The sequence below is a fragment of the Leptonychotes weddellii genome, chromosome 1 (assembly GCF_054177405.1).
Source record: "Leptonychotes weddellii isolate Sample4059 chromosome 1, ASM5417740v2, whole genome shotgun sequence".
Lineage (NCBI taxonomy): Eukaryota > Metazoa > Chordata > Mammalia > Carnivora > Phocidae > Leptonychotes > Leptonychotes weddellii.
Genome location: NC_138369.1, coordinates 140,234,243 through 140,257,828, shown reverse-complemented (window position 1 = coordinate 140,257,828; position 23,586 = coordinate 140,234,243). Strand labels below are relative to the sequence as shown.

Below are 23,586 nucleotides of genomic sequence, written 5' to 3'. Positions count from 1 at the left end.
TTATGTACTAACATCCTTTAGTATTATATAGTGTTTCTTAAATTGAGGTATCACTTAAAATAAGAGGAGTTTGGAAGACTATGCACTTAACCATGATTTATTGGTACAACCCATCAGCACTTTTATTTTTTTCTTCCTTCTATTTTGTCTTCCTTCTGCAGGCTCCTGCTGGATCTTCCCTGCAGCCTAGCTCAATCCTAGATCTCAGCAGAAGTGAAAATTTTTGCTTTTTAAAATCAGCTAAATAACAGCCACAATAAAGATACTACCATGCTTTTCTCAATTTCAAAGAAAAACAAATTATCTCTATAGTAGAAAGCCATGCAGGCTGTGAGGGATAAAAATTTTTCTTTAAAGAGACCAAATATAAAGAAATGCTTCTTATAAGTTAGAATTAAGCATTGGTAGAGACAGAATGGTTATTTCTAGAGCTGGCAATTTTGAGATATTTGATAGAGTTTAGTGATGAAACATGAGTCTATACTTTTAGCTTATACCTTGGATATGGTAAGTACCTTGTACTGGAGCAGAGATATAGTGCCATTCCCATAGGATTTTCTTACTCTAACTTCTTTGAGGAAAGCAATATGGTATTTGCTATGAGAAATAATTAAACCAAGTAACAGTTGTATATGAAACTGTCCCCTAATCAGTCATTCAAGGTCCTACCAATCCAGATCACATTTAAATTGTTTGTAATTATGAACGTGCCTGTCAGAATCCTTCATTCAGTCATTCCTACAAAATGCTCTTCTCCCTTGACTTTCATTCAAGTATTTATCCTGTTCATTTGTCTGTGTCCCATCTGTATAATGGAGACTCCTAGGGGCAGGAATGAAATCCTACTTCTTAGAGCCCTGAGCATTGTCATGGAAGAATAGCTGTTTCTTTTAACTGTTTAATAAGAAGGAAGTGAGACCGTCACTAAAAATGCAGCACAAACATAAGATGGACAGATGACTGTGGCTTAACAGCAACATTTATTGGGGAAAAAAATTAATCTTTAGTTGACTATAAGCTGAATTTGAATTAACAGTTTAATGGGGCTGGGGAAAAACTGACAATGTTTTCTTGACCTACATTAATAGAATTATAGTGTTCCAAACAAGGGAATGATCTAGCAGTAGTTCCACATAGCTTTGAGCTACATGCCATCAGACCAATCAGGTTAGACGGTGACTCGACATTGAGAACAACTAGAGCTATCTGAAAACAGATGGTCTTGGGGAAGGTTACATCATTCATAACACTTACCTGGTCCTCACAGTAAACATCCCTATTTCCAGCTACGGTTATAGGTCAAGGAAATGAAGTAAGTTGCAGAGAGGTATTGGTTTAAATAGAAAGAGCATGGGCTTTGGGGTCAGACAGCCTTGATTTTGCATGGTTCTTCTACTTCTTGGCTATAGATTTTAAAGCAACTTATTTCATTTTCTGAGTCTGTTTTCTCACTAGTAAAAATGTGATTGTTAGAATGATCAAATAAAATGGATGTACACACAGACACATCATAAATGTTAGCTTCCTTTCTTGCCAAGTCAGTAAGTAGCAGGGTTAGGCCAACAACCCAGAGTATCAGATTCTCAGTACTTATTTCATTTTCTGAGTCTGTTTTCTCACTAGTAAAAATGTGATTGTTAGAATGATCAAATAAAATGGATGTACACACAGACACATCATAAATGTTAGCTTCCTTTCTTGCCAAGTCAGTAAGTAGCAGGGTTAGGCCAACAACCCAGAGTATCAGATTCTCAGTACTTTTTAAAGATACTCACTTCTTTAGATATGTCAGCATTCTCTGCTGTATGACCCTGGAATCACTGCTGCCATTGTACTTGCCGTAAGTGACCAAGGCACTGCAGAAGCCATTCAAGTCTAAGACTTGAGATGCAGGAGCCTGGTGACTTTCAAGAACTTCAACATTCATTGTATATAGTGACCACATACAGGAATTTGGCAGACTGGACTTTGTAGCTCTCAAAACCCAATTCAGAAAGTAGAGTTATATACATTCCTTGGCTTTATGTGCAAGACCAAGTCCTAGTCCATCCCTCCAGAAAGAAGTTTGGCCTATTCATGAAATAATTATGATAAAATAAGTCAGGTTTTATTTCCTTCTCTTCCTATAATCCTTATAGGAGAAAGGTGGAAGTATAGGCCAGCAAGCTTTGGCCTTTAAGGCTTTGGCAAAAGTTAAGTGCTGAACTTCATGTCAGAACTCTGCCCCAGCTGAGTAGAGATGTGTAAATGGTGAAGAGCCCCTAAAAATTGATGTTGGGATCAGTCTGTCTGTATAAATCATGGGAGAAATATGTAAGTAGGTACAGTATAATTGCTTTTTATATAGTGGAATTCCAAGCAAAGACAATGGACTCTAAGGACAAAGAAAATCACATTACAACATTGACAGAAATGTTGCAAATGAGTTCAAGATGCCATAATTAATGTGTGGACAGTCCAACGTGTATTTCTTCTTTAAACTATATAGCTTCACTTAATAACCCAGAAATCATTATGGGCTGTTCTCAAGCAAGCAGCTTTGGTCAAAAAGTCTAAAATGCTGTATTTTATCAAGAAGGGAATTAGGAGTACAGCAGAAAATATTTTACCTGTTTTATATGCAGGTATATACAATTCTTGTATCCATAAAAATCATAGTGTATTCATAAAAGTCCATGTAGCCTGAGAAACCATGTGGTCACTTCCAGCTGACAAATGGATGGATGCATATGGATGGATATAGTAAGATGAGTAGACAGTAATAGACACAATAATGGTGATGATGATTTTTTTAAAATGACAAAAAAAAGGTCTAAATTATCAAGGTTGTTGAATCTTTGTCACAAGAAGAATAAACTAAAGAAATCAAAACTTTTAGTCTAGGAAATAAAAGGCAAAAATAGAAGATATTCCAATAGCATTTTTCACAGAAATAGAACAATCTTAAAATTTGTATGGAACTACCAAAGACCACAAAGAGCCAAAGCAATCTTGAGAAAGAACGAAGCTGAAGGTATCATGGTCCCTGATTTCAAACTATATTGTAAAGTTACAGTAATCAAAAAGGTATGGTACTGGTATAAAAAAAGACACATAGATCAATGGAACAGAATAGAGAGGCCAGAAATAATCCCACACATATATGGTCACTATGACAAAGAAGCCAAGAATATACAATGAGAGGAGGGCAGTGTCTTCAATATCTGGTGTTGGCAAAACAGGAGAGCTACGTGCAAAAGAATGAAACTTAGATTACTGTCTTACATTATACATAAAAATTAACTCAAAATGGATTAAGGACTTGAATGTAAGGCCTGAAGCCATAAAACTCCTAGAAGAAAACATAGGCCCTTAACATCAGACTTGGCAATGATTTTTTGGATTCGACACCAAAAGCAAAGGCAACAATAGCAAAAATAAACACGAGGGACTACAGTGAACTGTAAAAAAAGCTTCTGCACAGCAAAGGAAACCATCCACAAGATGAATAGGCAACTTCCTGAATGAAAGAAAGTATTTGCAAATCATGTATCTGATAGGGGCTAATATCTGAAATACATAACTCCTTACAACTCAATAGCAAAAAAAAAAAAAAAAAAATCTGATTAAAAAATGGGCAGAGGATCTGAATAGACATTTTTCTGAAGAGTGCACACACATGGCCAACAGGAAAAGATGAAAACATGAAAAGATGCTTAGCATCACTAACCATCAGGGAAATGCAAATCAAAACCACCACAATGAGATACCACCTCACACCTATTGGAATGGCTATTATCAAAAAGGCAAAAAAAAAAAAAAAAACAAGAAATAACAAGCATTGGTGAGAATGTGGAGAAAAGGGAACCCTTGTACACAGTTGGGAATGAAATTAGTGCAGACTCTATGGAAAATAGTATGAGGTTCTTCAAAAAATTAAAAATAGAACTACCAGGGCGCCTGGGTGGCTCAGTTGGTTAAGCGACTGCCTTCGGCTCAGGTCATGATCCTGGAGTCCCGGGATCGAGTCCCGCATCGGGCTCCCTGCTCGGCGGGGGTCTGCTTCTCCCTCTGACCCTCTTCCCTCTCGTGCTCTCTGTCTCTCATTCTCTCTCTCAAATAAATAAATAAAATCTTAAAAAAAAAAAAAAAATAGAACTACCATATGATCCCAAAATACCGCTTATAGGTATTTATCTGAAGAAAACAAAAACACTAATTTAAAAAAGATACCTGCACCCCCACATTCACTGCAGCATTATTTACAATAGCCAAAATATGGAAACAGCCTGTCCATTGGTAGATGCATGGACAAAGAAAGTGTGGATATATATACAATGGAATACAATTCAGCCATAAGAAAGAATGAAATCTTGCCATTTGTGACAACATGGGTGGATTTTGAGGGGATTATACTAAGTGAAATAAGTCAGGCAGAAAAGACAAATACCATATGATCTCACTTATATGTGGAATTTGAGAAACAACAAAAAAGCAAAATCATAGATACAGAGATTGGTGGTTGTTAGAGGTGGAGGTTGGGGGATAGGAGATATGGGTGATCGGGATCAAAAGGTACAAACTTCCAGTTATAAAATAATCAAGTCATTGAGATATATAGCATGGTGACAATTATACTGTATTGCGTATTTGAAAGTTGCTGAGAGCAGATCTTAAAATTCCTCATCACAAGAAAAGGAAAAATTATAATTATGCTTGATGACAGATGTTAACTAGACTTTACTGCTATCATTTTACGATATATACAAGTATCTAATCATTATGTTGTACAACTGAAGCTAATGTTACGTGTCAATTATACCTCAATTTAAAAAAAAAAAAAAACTTAGTCTGGTTAATAAAAGGCAAAGTTGTAGATACGGTGAAATTTTTAGGATCCGGAAGGAAATTGATCAGATAATGTGGATCATCAGATTTCGAATACAAGAGGCTGGTGGAAGAGAGGAAAGGTAGAACAAATTAAGACATTTGGTTTCATACGTGGAACTCAAGAGTTTTTAAGCAGTTTTTAAGTTAGATGAATTCAAATATATTACTATATCTGAAATAAGAAAATTTTTCTTTTCTTTTCACAGTTCTGTGACCTATTCTGGAATCCATCTGTTGAGATGCTTTATAGCAAATATAACAGGAAATCTTAAGACTGATGGCCTCTAGTTTAGCTGAAGATTCAAAATTCTTTTTGCCAACTGGAGTTGAACATATAGAATTTCAACATTGTTTTAAATGTTGTGTATCTATAATTTGCAGAAGGATAATTTCATCTTTAAAACCTGCATCTTCCCAAAGCAAGAATGAATTTGTGCTGGGGAAAAAAAAGTTTATAAATAAATTATGCAGTTCATTAGAACAGATACTGTTCCTATTTTAACAGTGTTTCTATTTTAACATATTGACAAACAAGAGCATATATAAGTCCATTATGTGAAAACCTATTTACTACTATGTAGAGAACGATTCGCCCTGTTTTTATTGGGCTTTTGTCTTTTAAAGACAATGTCTATTATGTATATTTAAGTATTAAAATGGGCTAGGTAAAAAAGGGGCTACTTTTCTGTTAAGCATTTATAGGTAGATGGAAGATAAATGCTTCTCTCTATGCCTATAATTTATCTTTTTTTCTGAGTCCTTATTTGAATATAAAAAAAAAATATTCTTGATAAAAGTTCAGTCAGTCCATACTGGAAACATCAGTCATTTCAGACTGGGATCATTCACCTTCAAGTGAACACAGGATTCAGAATCAGAAGACCAGAATTTAAGTTCCAGTTCTAATATTTATTATATTGGGTCTTGGGCAAATTACTTGATTTCTCTGCCCTTCATTTATAACTCACAAAGCTTATAGAAGTTAAAATAGTATTGTATGTGTAAAAGATATCTGAATACTCTATTGTGAAGTGGAACCAACCAAGAATACAGCAAAATTCAGACTTATCACAGAAAACCTCTTGTCATAGAGGTGGTAACATTTTCTCTAGTGAAAGACAAAAACCAAGAACTAGTTTTAAGTGAGAACACTGATATTTGCAAAAAGCAGGAGAAAAAAGTTGATGGACCAGTTTAGAATTGTACAGTAAGATTCAGAATGGAAAGATAAAGCCTTACTTCGAGCTAAAGTTAACAGAAAAGATTTTTATGAAGATGCTACTGACGTATTCATGTAAGTGGCTTAGCTTTTCAAAGTGAAGCTGAATACTAAAAAATTATAGCAGTAGCCCTGGATAAAAACTTAAGGCTGTAAAACAAGTTTGTGGCTTTTTTAGGGAATTCGATTATGATTATGTTTCCAGCTTTATAGTTGATAGCCCTGGTCTATTCTAACCAGCAGTGTTTTAAAAAAGAAACAAAAAACTTTATGTAGGCATTCACAAAGTAAAATATATGGTTACAATAGACTAATCTTAGAAGTCATCATTTTGCTTGCCAGTGTTACTTTACTGCTTGTCTTAGCCGTGGTTCTTCTAAGAGCAGAGCCCAAAACAGAAGTTTGCATGCAGTCGTTTATTTGGGAAGTGATCCCAGGGTACGGGAGTGATGGAGAAAGGAAACAGAAGAAAGGAAAGTCAATCAAGGATGCAGGAGTTGGACATCACATAGGTACTAGTCTTGATCTTGAGGGACCTTCTGGGGAGCCTTAAGAAATGTGCCTCTGAGTTGTCTTTGAAGTAGGGAGAAGGTGGCTCCACACTTCTTCCAGCTTGTGCATGCCTAAGTGCCAAGCAGTTCCTGCAACTTGTCAGAAGGAGCAGGAAGAAAGAGGTCTCTGGAACAGGAGGCAAAGTGCAGTTGTCCACTCCTACTGGAAACTGGTTGCCACAGGAGTGGCTGAACTAAGGCCAAGAGGATTTGGTATGGGAGGTCTCACCACAGTGCTCTTATGAATAACCTGAGTGTTTTAATGCTACCAGAGCAGTAAAATTGGTATTCACTATGATGACACTAACAGTAGTTTTTTTTTTTCTTTTTTGGCCGGGGGGGGGGGGGACGGGGGGACAGAGGGAGAGGGGAAAAAAGAGAACCTTAAGCAGCTTCCACATTCAGCTTGGAGCCCACCGTGGGCTCCATCTCACAACCCTGAGATAATGACCTGAGCTGAAATCAAGAGTTGCATGCTTAACCAACTGAGCCACCCAGGCAATTTATTAAGAACTTTGAAGTAAACCAGGATGTTTAGCAAGGCTTCAGAAAGAAGGAAGCTAAAACAGTGTTTCTCTCTGCTTTGCAGACTACTTGCATCAGAATCACCTAAGCTCCTTGTTAAAAAATGCAGGCTTCTAGGCACCTGGGTAGCTCAGGCAGTTGGGCATCTGACTCTTGATCTCAGCTTGGGTTTTGATCTCAGGGTCATGAGGTCATGCAGGCTTCTGTCCCCATGCCCTGGCTGTGTTCATCAGTCTCTTCAGAAGGTAATCTGCATTTTTAAACAACCCACCAAGTGATTCTCAAAACAGCCTAAGGTATGAGAACCACCAGTATAGGTAAGTGGGAAAATCATGCAACTCTTGATTTCAGCTCAGGTCATTATCTCAGAAAGAACAAGGCCAGATAAAGAATGGAACGGAAGGGCGCCTGGGTGGCTCAGATGGTTAAGCGTCTGCCTTCGGCTCAGGTCATGATCCCGGGGTCCCCGGGATCGAGTCCCACATCGGGCTCCCGGCTCGGCGGGGAGCCTGCTTCTCCCTCTGACGCTCTCCCCTCTCATGCTGTTTCTCTCTCGCTCGCTCTCTAGAAAAAATAAATAAAATCTTTAAAAAAAAAAAAAAAAAAAGAATGGAACGGAAATAGAATAAGGATGGCCAAGGAAAACAAGGGTGCGGTATATACTGGGGCACTGTTTTATTTTTCTGTAAATCTACATATAACGTAAAACTTAAGGCTACAACCTTCTTAACAAATAGAAGCTTACTGACCTAATTCTAGTAAACTAGAATATTTGAAAATATGTAAGATCAACCCTCTGAGCAATGGTACAAACAATATAAAAATACCAGATGACAGCATCAGCATTAAATTATAGATTTGTGTGGCCTCACTCCTGGGTCTATTTTATGTGAACTAAGCTTTATTTTTTTATTTAACTTTCTTATCTACTTCTACTTTGTTATCCTGGTTGTATATCATGTATAACCACATGTCACCTTACATCCTTTTTGGAAAAAAAGTTTATTTGGAATCAGTCACTAGCACCCAAATAAGTAAACCAGAGAAAAACCCAAAAACTTTTGGAGAACTCCAAAAGCATTTTAATATGCCCTCCTGTGAGATAAGGTAAACAAATGAAGTGAAATATGGTAGTGACCAGCCCCTGAGAACACAGTGGCAAAATTTTTTAGACCCTTGTGATGATCAATTCTAATTTATAATCAAGACAGTACAACCATTAGAAGCTACAAATCTTGGTTTTCAGAGATGGGCTTATCTACAATGGAGCCAGTTAAGACCAAAGTGACCTTTTAAGCACTCCTTGATACTTCTCACCCCACCTGACTCCCCATATACCCTAAGGCACAGAGTAGGTTTTTATAAACCTAATTACTCAGTTCTTAATTCCCTGGTAAATCATAAAATTATTCTGTTTTTCAGGGACAGCTGTTTTACAGCTTTAATCAAGGAATTATATCTGCTTTTCAAGGACAGGATATGGTAGATTTTTTTCATCTTAACCCCTGGTACAAAGTCAAACTCAAAATTTGACTATTTAATATTCAAATACTTGTCAGTTAAATGACACAGAGCTACTATAAATGTTTATTGAACTGAAATGAACTGCCGTACAATGTTACGCTAAGGTAGCTCATCTCTGAGTCCAAGTCGTACTTCCAAGTCTTTCCAAATTTTTTTTCAGCAGTTCCATGTAAAACAGCAGGACACTGGACCAGTTTGTTAAGCACTTAAATGTCTCACAAATGAACATCTAAACTCCCATTAGAGCAAAAATATCATCAATGTCATCTGTCTCCTTAATGGTTCCTGATGTATTATGTTTGTTCATTTGCATCACTGTCCATGAATCAGTTTCATTTTCATTGCTTCCTATAAGGTTTTCATGAATTTGTTTCTCTTTAGTTTTTATGACAGGATTTGAAACTCTGCTACTCAAGAGTTGATTACTGTTAGGGTAGAGATCAGTTTTATGAACTGTACAGTGCGAGAGTCTCCATTTACTACTATCTGTAGCATTCTGAGTCCCTTGAGGGGATGGCTGAATTGCCTCTGAGAGAGTCAACTGCAACTTTCTCTGTAGTTTCCTCTGTTCCAGTAAAAATCTATTCTGAGATCTTCTTCGGCTCACATGATGCTTTGAAGTTTTGATTCCTGAGCCACGAAGAAGGCAGTTGCAAATAGATGTTTTTATGCATTCTAGTTTCTTTGGCAAACTTTAAAGGACAAAAGAAAGGAAAAATCTGGGATTAAGACACAAAGACATTTTCAAAAACTTTTGTCTCCTTTTTACCAACTCCCAAAAGAAAAGACAATGTATTTACAAGTCCTATGCCTGTGTACAACCCCAGAATTATCACAAGAAATATGAAAATAGGAGATTCAACCCAAATCTGTGTTTTCAGAGCAGAGCTTCCCTCTGATTCAGACTGTAGCCAAGTATGTCCCCATTATGTTCCCAAAGTAAAGTACCTCCTACAACTGCCTGGCAAGGTAGCTGAATGGTGAGATACCTGCACACTTTAGTGTCAGAGCCTCTCCCTGATAACCGCTAAACTGTCCATAGTGTAATAGGAGTGGACTGGGGAAAGGATATATCACAAAGAGAACCATCTGCCTGGATGCATTAATCCATATCTGGATAAACAACTTCATGTTGTATCAGGGAGTGAACAAAGGAAAAGGAATCAAGGTGAGGGAGGGAGTTTATCTAAGAATGAGAAGATAGAGCTTCTGGCATAGACCACCTGACACCTTGGGCTGCCCTAATCGTGATTCTTACATCTTCCTCAAGTGTGGGAATTCAGAACTCAAATAGCTGATCATTTTAGGTGTTTTGCTTTTGAATAAGGTATACTGCGACAAGGTACATCAGTACCTTGCTAACTGCCTTACTGTTTGTGATAGATTTCAAAAGATTAGCATGGACCTGTAACTTCTACCCCCTCACTCTCCCCTTTTCCTTTTTAAATAAATACACAACTTTGAGGAAACCCCTTTATAATGTAGCAATTCAAGATCAGTTTCCAAACCCTTTTCTTGTCTTACTCTAAGTGGTGATTTTTAAGTGGGGAGAGGGTAAGTGTACCTCCTAATTGAAATGGAAATAGAAAAAAATGAAAACAGAAGAATAAGAGGATCTGAATTGAATTCTGGATCTCCAGCTGTAACAATCTGAGCAAAATCCCCTATGTCCTCAGCTACAAAATGGGAATAATACTGCCTACCTCATAGAGTTATCATGGACAATAAGCAAATTTAAAATGTACTGTAAGTATAACATTGAAACAGCAAAACAGGGCAGTACGAAAGAACAGTTATTTTTGTGGGGAAGGGAATAATGGTTTAACCAAATACCACTTTGTTATCCTTCTCACTAACTCTTAATTATTGTCATCTCTGTCTCATCTACCCCTTTTCCATCTTGGGCTGAGTTCCCATCCTAGAATAGATCCTTTTTAGATGGCTACAGGTCTTTAAAGGACCCTAATGTAGAAACCCTTCCAACAATTCATTCCTTAGGAATACTTAACAACTTCTCCCACAACTCTTAATCAAAACTTGTTTTTGTTGATCTTTACAGCCATTTGTGTCTAAAATTGTTACCATGGGCATCTATTAGTTTCTCAATAAAAATATAAAACCCTGAAGTGTCTAACTTCATTGTAATGCTTCAAGTAATACTGGCTCACAATCAAAGAAAACCATCCTTAAGCAGTTCTATGAATCTAAGAATCAGAGGAAAAGGAAGAAATCAATACATGGGGAGTCTGGCACCCATGAACGAACATTACTTGACCCTAAGCCCAGAGTCTGGTGTGTGTCCTTGTAAGAGGCAGACCCTTCTGCTCTCACACCCTCATTCTGCTGCCCTGAAGCTGTGGGCAGGCTGGCTGTCTCTCCTACTAGAGCAAGAGTGAAGAGTTAGTGCTCCATGAGGATTAAGTCTTACACAATGTATCCCCAGGCTTAGCATACCACAGACACTCCTAAGGCTTTCTGAATGAACAAATGGAATGGTGAAGAACATAAATGAATAAATCCAATTAACCAAGTTAACTTTCTTCTTCCCAATGATACAGCTGTGCCCAACAAAGGCAAACAAAATTGCAGTTTGAATAGATCCTTCTTTTAGCCCCCCTAGGGCTACTGGCCATCCCATTTTTAAAAAAGCTGACTTGAATATATATACTTTTGCCCTATACAACAGAAAAAGTAAAGGAATATAATTCTTATTATATACCTACCTGTAGCCTTGAGCTTCCACATGTTTAAGCCGGTTACTTTTAAGAAGTTTGTTACCCAGAAAGGAGGCCTGAGCCTTGAGTTTTTTGCTCCTGCACCACAAAATTGCTGTTTGGATTTCTTCAGAAAGTTGAATGAAACTCTCAGCCTCTCGAAATCTTTGCACAAAACTTTTGGCACAGGGAGTTCCTGTTGCTTTCTGAGAAGAACGTTTGGTTGCCTTTAGTTTGGACTGAGAACATTTAAAGTTGGTCTCCTGAAACATGGAAATGTGAGAAAAATATATTGGATTTGGTACTGATGTATAAATATATAACAACAGAGAAAGGTTGACTCACTGACTATGAAAATTAGAAAATGTCTTTTTAAAAGAAATAAAAGTTTTTTAAAGCTCACTGTGCTTTCCTTTATCTTAAAAAACTTAATGGGAAGCCATCAGAGAGGGAGACAAACCATGAGAGACTCTTAACTACAGGAAACAAACAGGGTTGCTGGAGGGGAGAGGGGTGGGCATTAAGGAGGGCACATGATGTGATGAGCACTGGGTGTTATACGCAACTGATGAATTACTGAACTCTACATCTGAAACTAATGTTGGCTAATTGAATTTAAATTTAAAAAAAAAACAACTTAATTTTTTACCCACCGCTCCTAACACAAGATTTTTTTCCCCCTCTATGCAACAACAGATCCCATCTATAACTGAATTCAGATGGGAAACATAAATATTCTAACAGATATCTATTTAATCTATACATAAGAATGAAACTCTACATGAATAAATATTGGTCAAAGTCTATCTGGTAGGGAAAAAAAAAATGACTGAAGAGCCCTTTTCCTTGATACTACTAGACTACCACAAATTTGTTTTTCACTTATTTCCATACCCTGAGTTACCCTCCTCAATGATGGGTCATAAATGTTACTGAAAACACATGAAGACAGGGATGATGCTGAATGTATGTTAAAAATGCTTAACTGAGCAACACTTCCAATTCAACCATCTTTTGATGTGGCACCTTTGTTCTTTAACCCCATCCTTCTATGTCAAGTAAAGTGTGAATTGTAGCAGCTTTCAGTGTTTACGAAAATATGCCAATTACTAGGTCTGCTTTCATCCTTCATTCAAAACTTCTTCCAAATTTCTCACTTTCAAGAAAAACATTAAAAAGTAGTAGAAAATATAAAAGTAGAGACCTATCAATACTTTGCATTGGTGATCAATAAAAGAAATTTTACCTTAGAAGCAAGCTGAGCATGTTAGTGCTAATTGCTAAAACTGTGGTAGTGATTAGTCATGAACAAGGGCTGCTGACCAACCAACCAGCTTTAAAACCAGCTCACCCAGGAACAGCTGGATGGACTGCAGAACTTTCAAGGGTCAGAGAGCCATAGTTCTTGAGAAAGAGTTGACAAAACAATTTGGGGAACTGATATAATGGTAAAGAACAGAGACTGTGAAAACAGACTGCCCGTGTTCAAATCCCAGCTCTGCCCTGTACTTGTGTTGTGGCCTAAGCAAGTTCCTTGTCCTTTCTAGGCCTCAATTTTCTCATCTGAAATATGGAAACAATAATAATAGCACCAACCTCACAGGGCTTTTGCAAGGATTGTAGGAATTAACACACATAAAGCATTTCAAAAGTAAATGCAATATATGTATTCGCTATTATTAGGACTACAATGATGATGATGATGATGATGATGATGATGATGATGATGATTATGATTCCTCCCTCCAGAACTCACAAATCAGATGGAATATAAATCCAAGCTAGAATCCTTGTAAACATTCAAGAAAGAACTCTGACTTATCAGAAATGATTAAGAATTCTTTTTTTTTTTTAAAGATTTTATTTATTCATTTGAGACACAGAGATACAAAGAGAGAGAGAGCATGAGCAGTGGGAGAGGCAGAGGGAGAGGGAGAAGCAGACTCCCGACTGAGCCAGGAGCCTGATGTGGGGCTCGATCCCAGGACCCTGGGATCATGACCTGAGCTGAAGGCAGACGCTTAACCATCTGAGCCACCCAGGCGCCCCAATTAAGAATTCTTAAATAGAAAAGAAGAAGTAATCCATGCAGGAAACCAGGAGAAAACAATCTGACAGATGGTAACAGAAGTCAAGTAATTACCACATCAAAGTGGGTGACACTGATGTACTTTACTTATCTGTTGCTAGGTCCAGAACAGAATTTACAGACACTGACTAAGAGGAATCATGTTAAAGCTTGAAGCCTAACCGGGAAAGAAAGAGAAGCCTCATGACAAAAGATGAGGATGACAGTAACAATGATGAGAATAGCTAATAACATCCAACCACAGTTAAGTGTTTACCATACTCCAGACTCTGTGCCAAAGACTTTACATGCATGAAAACTGCATAACCCTATGGGGGGCATACTATATTAGAAAACAGAGGTGTGGGGCGCCTGAGTGGCTCAGTTGGTTAAGCGAATGCCTTCGGCTCAGGTCATGATCCTGGAGTCCCGGGATCGAGTCCCGCATCGGGCTCCCTGCTCGGCAGGGAGTCTGCTTCTCCCTCTGACCCTCCTCCCTCTCATGCTCTCTGTCTCTCATTCTCTCTCTCTCAAATAAATAAATAAAATCTTTAAAAAAAAAAAAAAAGAAAACAGAGGTGTGGGCAGGTCAAGAAGCTTAAGGTCACACAGCTAGTACCAACTAAAGCCAGGACTCAAACCATTTCTGACTACAAAGCTCATACTTTTTTTTTTTTTAAGATTTTATGCATTTATTTGAGAGAGTGAGAGAGAGAGAGCGAGCGAGCATGAGCCGGGGGCTGGAGCAGAGAGGGAAGGAGAGGGACAAGCAGATTCCACACTGAGCACAGAGCTTATGCAGGGCTTAATCCCAGGACCCTGAGATCATGACCTGAGCCAAAATCAAGAGTCTGACGCTCAACTGACTGAGCCACCCAGGCACCCCCAAAGCTCATACTGTAAATAAAATCCACACCTACAATGGATCCTAGTGACACTTTAAAATTCTAGCGAAACTCTGAGTAAGATGTTTTTGAAGGCATTCTCTAACCCAAATTTATTGGATGCACTCAGTCCCTTGGGAGTGCCTCTATTCATTCAGAAGCATAGGCTGAAAACTAAGGTGGCATTATGCTGAGAGCTGGGGATAAAAACAGAGATTCAATCTCTGCCCTAGGTAAATGGCATCTACTCCACAAATTAGCAGAAATCGTAAGCCATAGTGATATAAGCCAGACAAACCTGAATAGCTTTGTGTTTCAGCTGTTTGCAGAAAGCTCTCACATCAAATTCTGATGACTTTTCTGTAGAGATGGAGAGACCACAGATACAAAAACTTAGGCATACTATTTTCAAATCAACGAATTCTTAAGTATATGACATTTCTTGCCAAATTACTAGAAAAGAAATAAAGGGAATTATAAGAATTTGCTATATAAAAGCAAATTACCTTTGAAGATTCTCTTATTCTTTATTGGCTGTCCAAGATCCACATTATTCTGTGTATTGATCCTCATTTGTTTAGCTTTTTTGGAAATTCTGAGTACAGTTTCTTCGCTAGACCTCGGTGATTGCTCTTTTGTTAAAAACAGTTTATTTAACAATTTAGTTACTCCTTTAGCTGCAAAAGCTGTAGGCACTTTTTTCTTAAAAACCTCAAAATAGGGCTGTCCTAAAAATTCAGCAATATCAGAAGGAAAAGTAAAATCTTTGAAGTAAGGCAGTGGTTGAATCCTAGAGACCTCTTGAAGCAATGTGAACAATGGCTCATATAAAGAAGTCAGCCTTTTCAAAACACCTTTATAGAGAACCCTAGAAAAAGAGAGGAGGTCATGAATTAGCCTGTAATTATAATTTGCAGATTATGTAATAACCACAACAGATTCAAAGCTGAAAATAAACGTCTATCTATCTGCCACTATAGATAAAAAATGCTCTAGCACATATTTGTGAAGAGCTAGATTAGTCCAGCCCAAACAGAAAAATCCAAGTACAAAATGTTACTTAAAACTAAATAAAGTACTCCAAGGGAAGATGTCTCAAGGATATGCGTCAATATCTTATGTATAAGGTTTTAGCTACATGGTGAGATTTTAGGCAAGTTTCAGGTTCTTCACATCTTCTCTGTTCTTTTGGAATGTCTTAAAATAAGCATGTATTATTGTTATAATCAGCAAAAATTAAAGTTATTTTCATTACAGAAAAGAATAATATGTTAGCTGTTAGTAATTCTAATGTTACCTCTAAGAATAAACAGAATAAACAAGATGATTGGAAATAGTACTTGAGAGACCCAGGTTAAGACATCAAAGACCTAACCATCAACTTAGGTTCCCAATCCACCCCAAGTAAACTCTAATCAAGTGAAGAAATGGAACCCCTGCACCATCAGCATCCCACGGGAAAACAAATATGAAAACCTAGGCTGAGTTAGATGAAAAAGAAATGAAGGATTTCAAAGGTACATACATACATACCATAACCTGCTCACCAGCCCGACCATCACAAGGTTTAAAATAATGAATTCTTGCAAGCCAAGGTGTTTCACAGTCAAGCTGGAGAATCAAGTTAAAGTTGGAAAACAAAGCCAAAGTAATTTGGATTTTACAAGTTACATTTATGAAAGAAACAGATGGGAAACAATTTTCTTGAAGAAATTAAAGCTTTAAAACATTCTATTTCAATCACGGAAACAAAGTAATACGCACTCTGCTAGAGTTCTCATTACTTAGCTTCTATGATTAAGAATTTCTGTCAGTACCCTTAGGATAACACATGCTAGATGGAGACTGGCAGTCTCTGGCAATGGATATATCAGGCAATTCCTAGGAAAAGGAGGCCAAGAAGCAAAATTTTAAGAATACATTATAACTTTTACAAATCTCCTAGCTTTCAAACAGAAATACTATTAAATATATCCAAACAATTCCAATTCAGAAAAGCATTTCAGTTGATCAAGGATACAGAAATGTCTTGCAGCAACAGTCCAAGAAGCGAAGTAACAACTTGCAGGCTCCCAAAATCTTCATGAGCACCAGCTCAACCACCGGTTGGCTGGGAATGACACATGCTTTGGTAGTTACAGGCTGGTTTTCACTTCAAAAATGGAAAAGAATGTTATTTTCATTCTTAAAGTTCATTACTTATAAAGCATTTACACAGCAGTTTTCAAGCACAGATGAGCTGGAAGCCCAATTTGAAGTAGTTATGTTCAATAGTAATTCGCTGGAGTTGATAGACAATGTTTCAATATAATCTATCTTGACGCAGATTTCAGTGTCATACCAGTCCCTCCTACAAGCCAACAGAGGAGAGACTATCACAAATACCAGGTGCCGCTTATTAAAACAAAATTTGTAAGCTCCTCAGTTGGGTTATATCCTAACACCAGGCAAAGAAAAGTCCAAAAGGAGATCACATTGAAGACCATGAGGTCCCAGCCCACCACACAGCCCATCACAAAGCAACTGGACCACTTACTTGGAAGAAAACAACTCAGACAGATGTTGAATTGAACCCTCCAAATCCATGTTTTTCAAACGTTTTAAACATTGTTCAACCTGAAAGGGGGAAGAGCAGCTCAAATTCATATAATACAGACATAGCCGCTGATAGGACCAGGAAAGCAAAGAAATGCAAAAGTTCAAAGTATGGAAATACACTCAACACAAGTGAATACCTCTGTTTTAGGGTAAAGTAATCTGTAGCTCAAAAGCAATTGCCCCTCCTTAAAGATTTGAAATTAACCCAGCCAAACAAATTTCTCAAATCAGGTTATAGCTAGGAATTTACTATATGTCAGGATGTGCTTGATGCTATAAAGGGCACTGAACTAAGTATGAGATTATTCTCAAGATTTTTCTGAAGCAACACACTTTCTAATAATGAAACTATTAAAACATGATAGTAAATTAATTAAGCGCTAAATTTCAGCAGTTTGTAAATGGCCACAAAAATGAGGGAAGTGATTGGTTTACTCACTTTACAAAAGTATACTGAACACCTACTATATGCAAGGATTGCTGGGAAATAAAATAGTATATGACACTTCCCATTCTCTTGTTGCTAAAAATCTAGTAGTAAAAATAAGAAGACATAAAATTTTTAAATACTAAAATAAAAGATATATTCTATTTAAAATTGCAATCCCCTCAGCACCCCTCCCTTTCCTGCTTTATTTTTCTCCATGGCACTTATCACAATCTGACATTCCATGGATTGATTGACTAATGGCCCTTCTCCTCTCAACTACAAAGGAAGCTCCACGAGGGCAATATATTTCATCTATTTTATCCACCACTGTAACTCAGTACTTTGCAGTGTTAAGTAGGCACCCAACAGCATTTTATTTAAAAAAAAAAAGGTAAAAGCTATGCATTATACAAAATGTGGTAAGAATTCTGTAGTCCTCAGGAAATACCACACGAAGGGCACGCGTGGGACTGCATCTAGACTTTGAAGGGTGTAATAATCTGGATGGGCACTGATACTGGCAAAGATAATATCTTGCTAAGGCTACATACATGCTACTAAAAATTTAAGTATCAATTCTATCATAACAGCATAGTTTTCAGAACAGTGGAAGCAATAGTCTTCAAATACTTTGGGGTTAGCTCCTATCTTTTCAGTTTTTAATTCTGGACACTAGGAGAGAAGTACTGACAAACCAAGATGATAAAACACTTGGGAGGAACATAAGAACAGTCTTCATAACCCAAAGTATTGTCATACAGAAAGAGGAATCAAGACTATTTTCTGTGCTTTATGTATGGGAACATGATGGGAGGCTAATTCTACTACTGAGCTTTCTTTGAAGGGAGAAAAAAATCAAGTAGATGACAGTAGTGTGAACAGTGAAATGTTAAGCAGATAGAAGGCAGTAGTAGGAATGGAGATGGTAGTTGGCAGCAGCATGAAACATGTTCCCTACTCGAAGGAACGGCAGGGGACATAAAACATTACACAAATAACTGCCACATGCGGACCATGCTCAATACCATAAGAGTAGCACAAAGGGGAAGCCCAAATAGCCCACAGTCATTAAAAAAAAGGAGTTCCACTACACTAATAATCAAAAAATGCAACTTAAAATGAGATTATCACAATATGCACTCATGCTACACCTTAGGAAGTTTATCACCGCCAGACGGCTTGAAATGGGACTTGCAGGATGGGAAGGCCTTTGCCAGGCAGAGATGGAGGGGCTGGGCATTCTAAATGTACAGGACCAGGTAAGCAAAAGTCAGGTGAGAGAACGAACGTGGTGAGCAGGGGAAATTGTGAAGAGTTCAGGTTGCTTGGAATATAAAATACATGAAGGTGAGAGAGAGCTAAGGAAAACTGAAAAGGCCATATCATGGAGGATATTGTAAGCCAAGCTGAGAGGTTTCATCTTTATTCAGGAGACAATGGAGAACCATTAAAAATATCAAAGCCGAGTTTTACGATGATTAACCTGGATTTGGCATATAGGATATGCAAGAGTATAGGAAAGACTGGAGTTGAGGAAAGATCAATTAGGATAGCAAGACAACTAAAAGTTGACAAGTTCCGAAGAAAGAAGATGGAGCCAGAACTAAAAGGGTCTAGACGTAGAGAAAGTTTTGACCGATCAATTGACTAAATGGGAGAACTACGTAAAAGGAAGAAGCAGAGAAAACAGAACACCAAATTTTTCTGATTAGATAATTATTCATAGCTTGGAAGCCAGGAGGAAAAATAGGTTCCATCTAATATGTTCAACTTGAAATACATTCAAATTTGGTTTTGGAGTAAAAGACTCCTAAAGAGATAAAAAGCTGCCCCAGCAAAGAAAACTTAGGGAAAGACCACGCTCCCAGATCTTTCTTTGATGAAGAAATCTCCATTCTTTCTGCCTTAAGAAATGGGAGTAGAAAATTAACCAGAGGGCACAAATCTGTAAAGTTAGAGAATTTGTGTTTCACCCCTGTATACTGAACACCACGCACAGTGCCTAGCACGTAGAAAGTTACAAAAAATACCTGCAGAATTAATAAGGTGAATGAATTTATGAGCTTATAAGGAACCCTAATAATCGCTAAACTAGAGGGCCCAATTTTGTCTTAAACTCTAAAAATTACAGGAAACCACTTTCCATAACTTGTTATACAGCCATTTAGTCTAATATATTACTGATTAGGTTATATGCCCCACAATATATAAACCACAACTTTGTTCTTTTTATGATTTTAGGGTTTTGATTATGCTCAGGAAATTGTTTCTTAATCCAACACTTCGTCTTGCTCAAATCACTGTATCTGTGAACTAGGCAAAAGTACTGTAATTATAGATTATATATAATGGAAACTTTTCATAAAAATTACCCACTAGAAACAAGACTGGCAAAGAATTAAACACAGTTCCTTTCTAAATAAATTGCTTTTTGAAATGCATTCAGGGGGAAAAAAATGAAAGCCCACATGCACCTGTGGACTGAGGATCTATTAAGTCACAAGTAACTGACTGAGTTTCCCATAATAACAAAATACTAAGTGGCAATGTGATTTCATTTTCATCAAGCAAACATGTTGAGTCGTAAACACAGGGCTTCCTCCTTACCTGTTTGAGGGCTAAGTGGGGCTTGTGGCGGCCCATTCTGTTGTGATTGCTGTAAAGGACTGCGCATAGCACATCTGTTTCTGCATCTAAGGTCTGGCTCTTCAGTGACAGTGTAACAAGACAGCATTCTCTAATTACAGCTGCAACACAAAGGTCTAAACCAGAGATATTTAATAAAACTTAGTATGTATTTCTACATTAAGTTTATTATGTAAAAATACCCTGAAGGAACATCTTTCCTTACTAAGGGGATTAAGAACAAATTCATATAATCAGCTTTAACTATAAGAACATTATTAACAATTCTAAGTATGTGAAAAGATGGAAAATGGTGACCGAGGATATAAAGTCCAGAAATCACTAAGAGAACATCTGTTAAACAATATCTTTGTATCACATTTTACTATGATTTTTAATAATCTTTCATATGAATACTTTGCAGTCATTTGGTGTACACTTACACCTAAGGACTTTGATGGCGGGGTACGTGTTCCAGACTTCTCTAAATCCCCTATTTTGTTATGTACATAAGCAAGGCAGAATGGATAAACTCATACTCTTAAAAGCAAAGGTGCAGTATGTGGGTACTACTTTCAGGTAAGAATATATTCAGATAAGAGAAACCACTGTGGCAACTGGAAGTTACATGTGATGAATGCCTGACTGAACACAGGGCGCTCAGAACGAAGTAACACCTTCCTAGTCTGAAAAGGTGTGAAGTAGAAGATGGAGTTAATGTGTGTCTCTGTGGTACTCAGGGTAGCACTAGCATCCCGGATGGATAGAATACAAAGGCAGATTCCTACAGAACAGGGAGAACTTTATTTTGTCCCCAACTATATGAAGCCAGAATGGACTGCTTGGAGGATGGGGAGTTGCTGAATTTCCATGCCTGATAGAAATCCTGTTAAAGAATTTTTTAATAGAGAGGGGCGCCTGGGTGGCTCAGTCGTTAAGCGTCTGCTTTCAGCTCAGGTCATGATCCCAAGGTCCTCGGATCGAGCCCCGCATCGGGCTCCCTGTTCCGCAGGAGGCCTGCTTCTCCCTCTCCCACTCCCCCCGCTTGTGTTCCCTCTCTCGCTGTGTCTCTGTCCAATAAATAAGTAATAAAATCTTAAAAAAAAAAAAAAAAGAATTTTTTAATAGAGAAAGAGGAAGATTAATCTGTAAATTGCACTGGTTGGGTGGATGGTGAGGAGGATGGGATGATTAGATAGACTGTATTTCACATTAACTATCACTTGAGGGTTCATTTATCGTATCAGGCACTGTTCCAAATGCTTTCTAACAGTACCGCTTCCTCAAAACAGCCCTATGAGGCAGGTACTAGGTTTATCCGCATTTGAAAATGAGCTGAGGCACAGAAAGGTTAAATAACGACACCCCCCAACCTGCCCAACTCCAGCAGAGCCAAGTGCCAGGATTCAAACCCAATTTGGCTCCTGAGCCAAGCTCCTAACTATTGGGCCCTACTGCCAAAAAACAGCAGGGCCACGGATAAAACACTCTAAGAGCACTCTCCCCTCATGACATCATTAGATGCTCTCAACAACCGTGATAGGTAGGCAGCACTAACCCCGTTTTACAGATGAGGCACTGGAGGCCAGAAAGACTGCAGTATAAATACAGAGTGCCCCAGCGCCTTCCTAAAAGATCAGGAAACACGGCAGGGGGAACGGGGCTGCTGGCTGGCTGAGCGAGCACAGGGTTTCCAGGCACCACTTCTCCCCGACGCTAGCTGCGTCCACCTCTCTCCGCCCCCTGGGCGCGGGGCTGAGCCTTGGGCATTCGTCGCTCCAGCCAGGCCGTGCGGTAGGCACAGTGCGTTTAACGGAGGATTCCAAAGCAAGCCAGTGTCCCCACAAGATTCCCGGCAAGCTCGGGAGCCCAGGCGCCCTGGCCCGGTCCTGCCCCGCGCCCCTTCCCAGGGTCCCGCGGGCTCAGGAAGTCCCGCCCCTACCGCGCACGTGCGCCGGCCCGGCCGGACACCTCCTCCGGAAGCGTCTGCCGTTCCCCGGGCCCCTCACTCACCCAGAGCCGAGTCGGGGTCCTGCACGGTCACTGCGGTGCGGCTCCCCGCCTTCGGGATTCTCACGCGGTTCCACGGCTCCAGGCCCGGCAGCACCGTAGCCATCTTGGGAGGCCGGGGAGGGGCTGGGAAGGGCGGAGCTGGGCGAGACCTAATGAAGCGACCGAGGGAGGGGAGAAGAGAGGAAATCTAGGGGAGGAAGAGGGCAAGGGGTGGGACTGGGGCGGGGCCCGGAGTTGGGGGCGGGGCCTTCCCCAAATCGTGGACCAAATATAGTGGACTGGAGAGGATGGTCGTCCAGTCTCTGGTCACCAAAACCTGGCCGCGTATCAGAATCACTTGGGAGGGGTTGGAGTTGGGGGCTGGGGGAAGTTCCATCCCAGTACTACTCAATCAGAATCGCCAAAGCGGGGAGGAATCTGCATTGTGTTTAGGCTTCCACGCAGGGAAATTTGGAATTACTTCCAAGGCATTTTACAGATGTAAAAACTGAGGCTACTCATACACCCCCATTTCCGCATCAGACATTAGGGGGAACGGAAGAAATTAAATAGAGGTTTATGAAAGGTGTGGCACTTGAAACACAGAAGAGGGGATTTACTTTGTCCAAGACAGTCAAGGAAGTTTCCTCTACACCAACAGCAAAACCGCGATCACATCAAAGAAACTTGGAGGCCCTCTGACTCTCCATCAACCCCATCTTTATCAGTGTTTAAGACGTGACGGTATCTCAAGCTCTGCTGATCCCCACCTCATTAATAACTTTCTAATAGATTCTTTATCTTCAGCCACACTGACGTGACCTTACTTGAGAAAGTCATCCACCGTAATGTATTAGAGAGACAGTCCATGGGTTTTGGAGACAGACCACCAAAGTTCTAATTCTAGCTTTGCCGTTTACTAGCTCTATGACTTCAGGAAAGTTGTGTAACCCCTCCAAACCTTAGTATCCTATGGGTAAAATGAAAATTATAGTCTCTACCTTAGGGTTGTAAAGTGCTTTAGAACAGTGCCTGGCATACAAGCAGATATTTACTCTTACCAGAATTAATACTGTTACTATTCCGACTGTTTAATACAAGTAACCTTGCCCTATTGAAACACTTGGCCATGCTCTTCCTACATTTCTTTGCAAATACTAATTCCTCCACTTGGATCATCCCTCTGAAACACTGTCCCTCAGCTCTGGTGTCATCACCGCTGGGTAGTTCTTCCTAAACATCCCATCCCCACTCCAAAACTTGATATAGAGATCCCTTTATATTCTACCATAGTGTCTTGAATTGGCCTCTGTATTAGCTTCCTATTGCTGCTATAATAAATCATTACAAACTTAGTTGCTTAAAAGACTTCTTGTATTTCTGGAGGTCAGAAGTCCAAAATGGATCCCACTGGACTAAAGTTGGCAGGGCTTCTGGAGGCTCTAGTGGAGAATTCATTTACTTTTTCCAGTTTCTAAAGGCCACTTGCATTGCATTCCTTGGTTCGTGTGTCCATCCTCCATTTTCAAAATCAGTAACATAGCATCTTTCAATCTCCCTCTCCCTCTCTTTCTATCATCCTTTTGC

General features: G+C 39.0%; 2 protein-coding genes across 7 annotated transcripts in view; one reads left to right on the top strand and one right to left on the bottom strand.

The window, feature by feature from the left end:
• Positions 1 to 23,586, top strand: part of GTPBP8 (GTP binding protein 8) — a 78,923-nt gene that overhangs the window by 7,704 nt on the left and 47,633 nt on the right. The window contains exon 6 of one of the 5 annotated variants that reach the window (XM_006742027.3): positions 5,076 to 5,371. The exons of 3 other annotated variants lie outside the window; for them this stretch is intronic. In XM_006742027.3, the coding sequence (XP_006742090.2) occupies positions 5,076 to 5,157 (82 nt within the window). In that variant the 3' untranslated portion in view covers positions 5,158 to 5,371. Of the gene's footprint in view, positions 1 to 161; positions 1,505 to 5,075; positions 5,372 to 23,586 lie in introns of those variants that run through there. One more of the 5 variants, XM_031037637.2, reaches the window with a different exon arrangement.
• On the bottom strand, positions 8,740 to 22,203 carry RMP64 (ribonuclease MRP subunit p64). 2 transcript variants are annotated; one of them, XM_006742029.3, is made up of 9 exons: positions 22,021 to 22,203; positions 19,990 to 20,144; positions 16,891 to 16,970; positions 16,375 to 16,506; positions 15,888 to 15,965; positions 14,861 to 15,222; positions 14,653 to 14,714; positions 11,412 to 11,665; positions 8,740 to 9,380 (listed from the first exon to the last, which is right to left on the bottom strand). In XM_006742029.3, exons 1-9 carry the CDS (start codon positions 22,121 to 22,123, stop codon positions 8,918 to 8,920), a joined length of 1,689 nt encoding a protein of 562 aa, XP_006742092.1. In that variant the 5' UTR covers positions 22,124 to 22,203; the 3' UTR covers positions 8,740 to 8,917. The 2 variants fall into 2 exon arrangements, with proteins under 2 accessions (XP_006742092.1, XP_030893494.1); XM_031037634.2 differs by lacking the exon at positions 22,021 to 22,203 and adding an exon at positions 21,566 to 21,928.

Bases quoted from the DNA above. Each gene is read 5' to 3' on its own strand.
- RMP64 (XM_006742029.3), bottom strand. From the start codon at position 22,123: ATGGCTACGGTGCTGCCGGGCCTGGAGCCGTGGAACCGCGTGAGAATC. The intron at 15,966-16,374 runs GTATCCTTGATC...TTGATTCTCCAG, and splicing joins TGTTGCTGCAAGACATTTCT to CTTGACTGTGAAACACCTTG. The intron at 14,715-14,860 runs GTAATTTGCTTT...CCATCTCTACAG, and splicing joins GAATAAGAGAATCTTCAAAG to AAAAGTCATCAGAATTTGAT.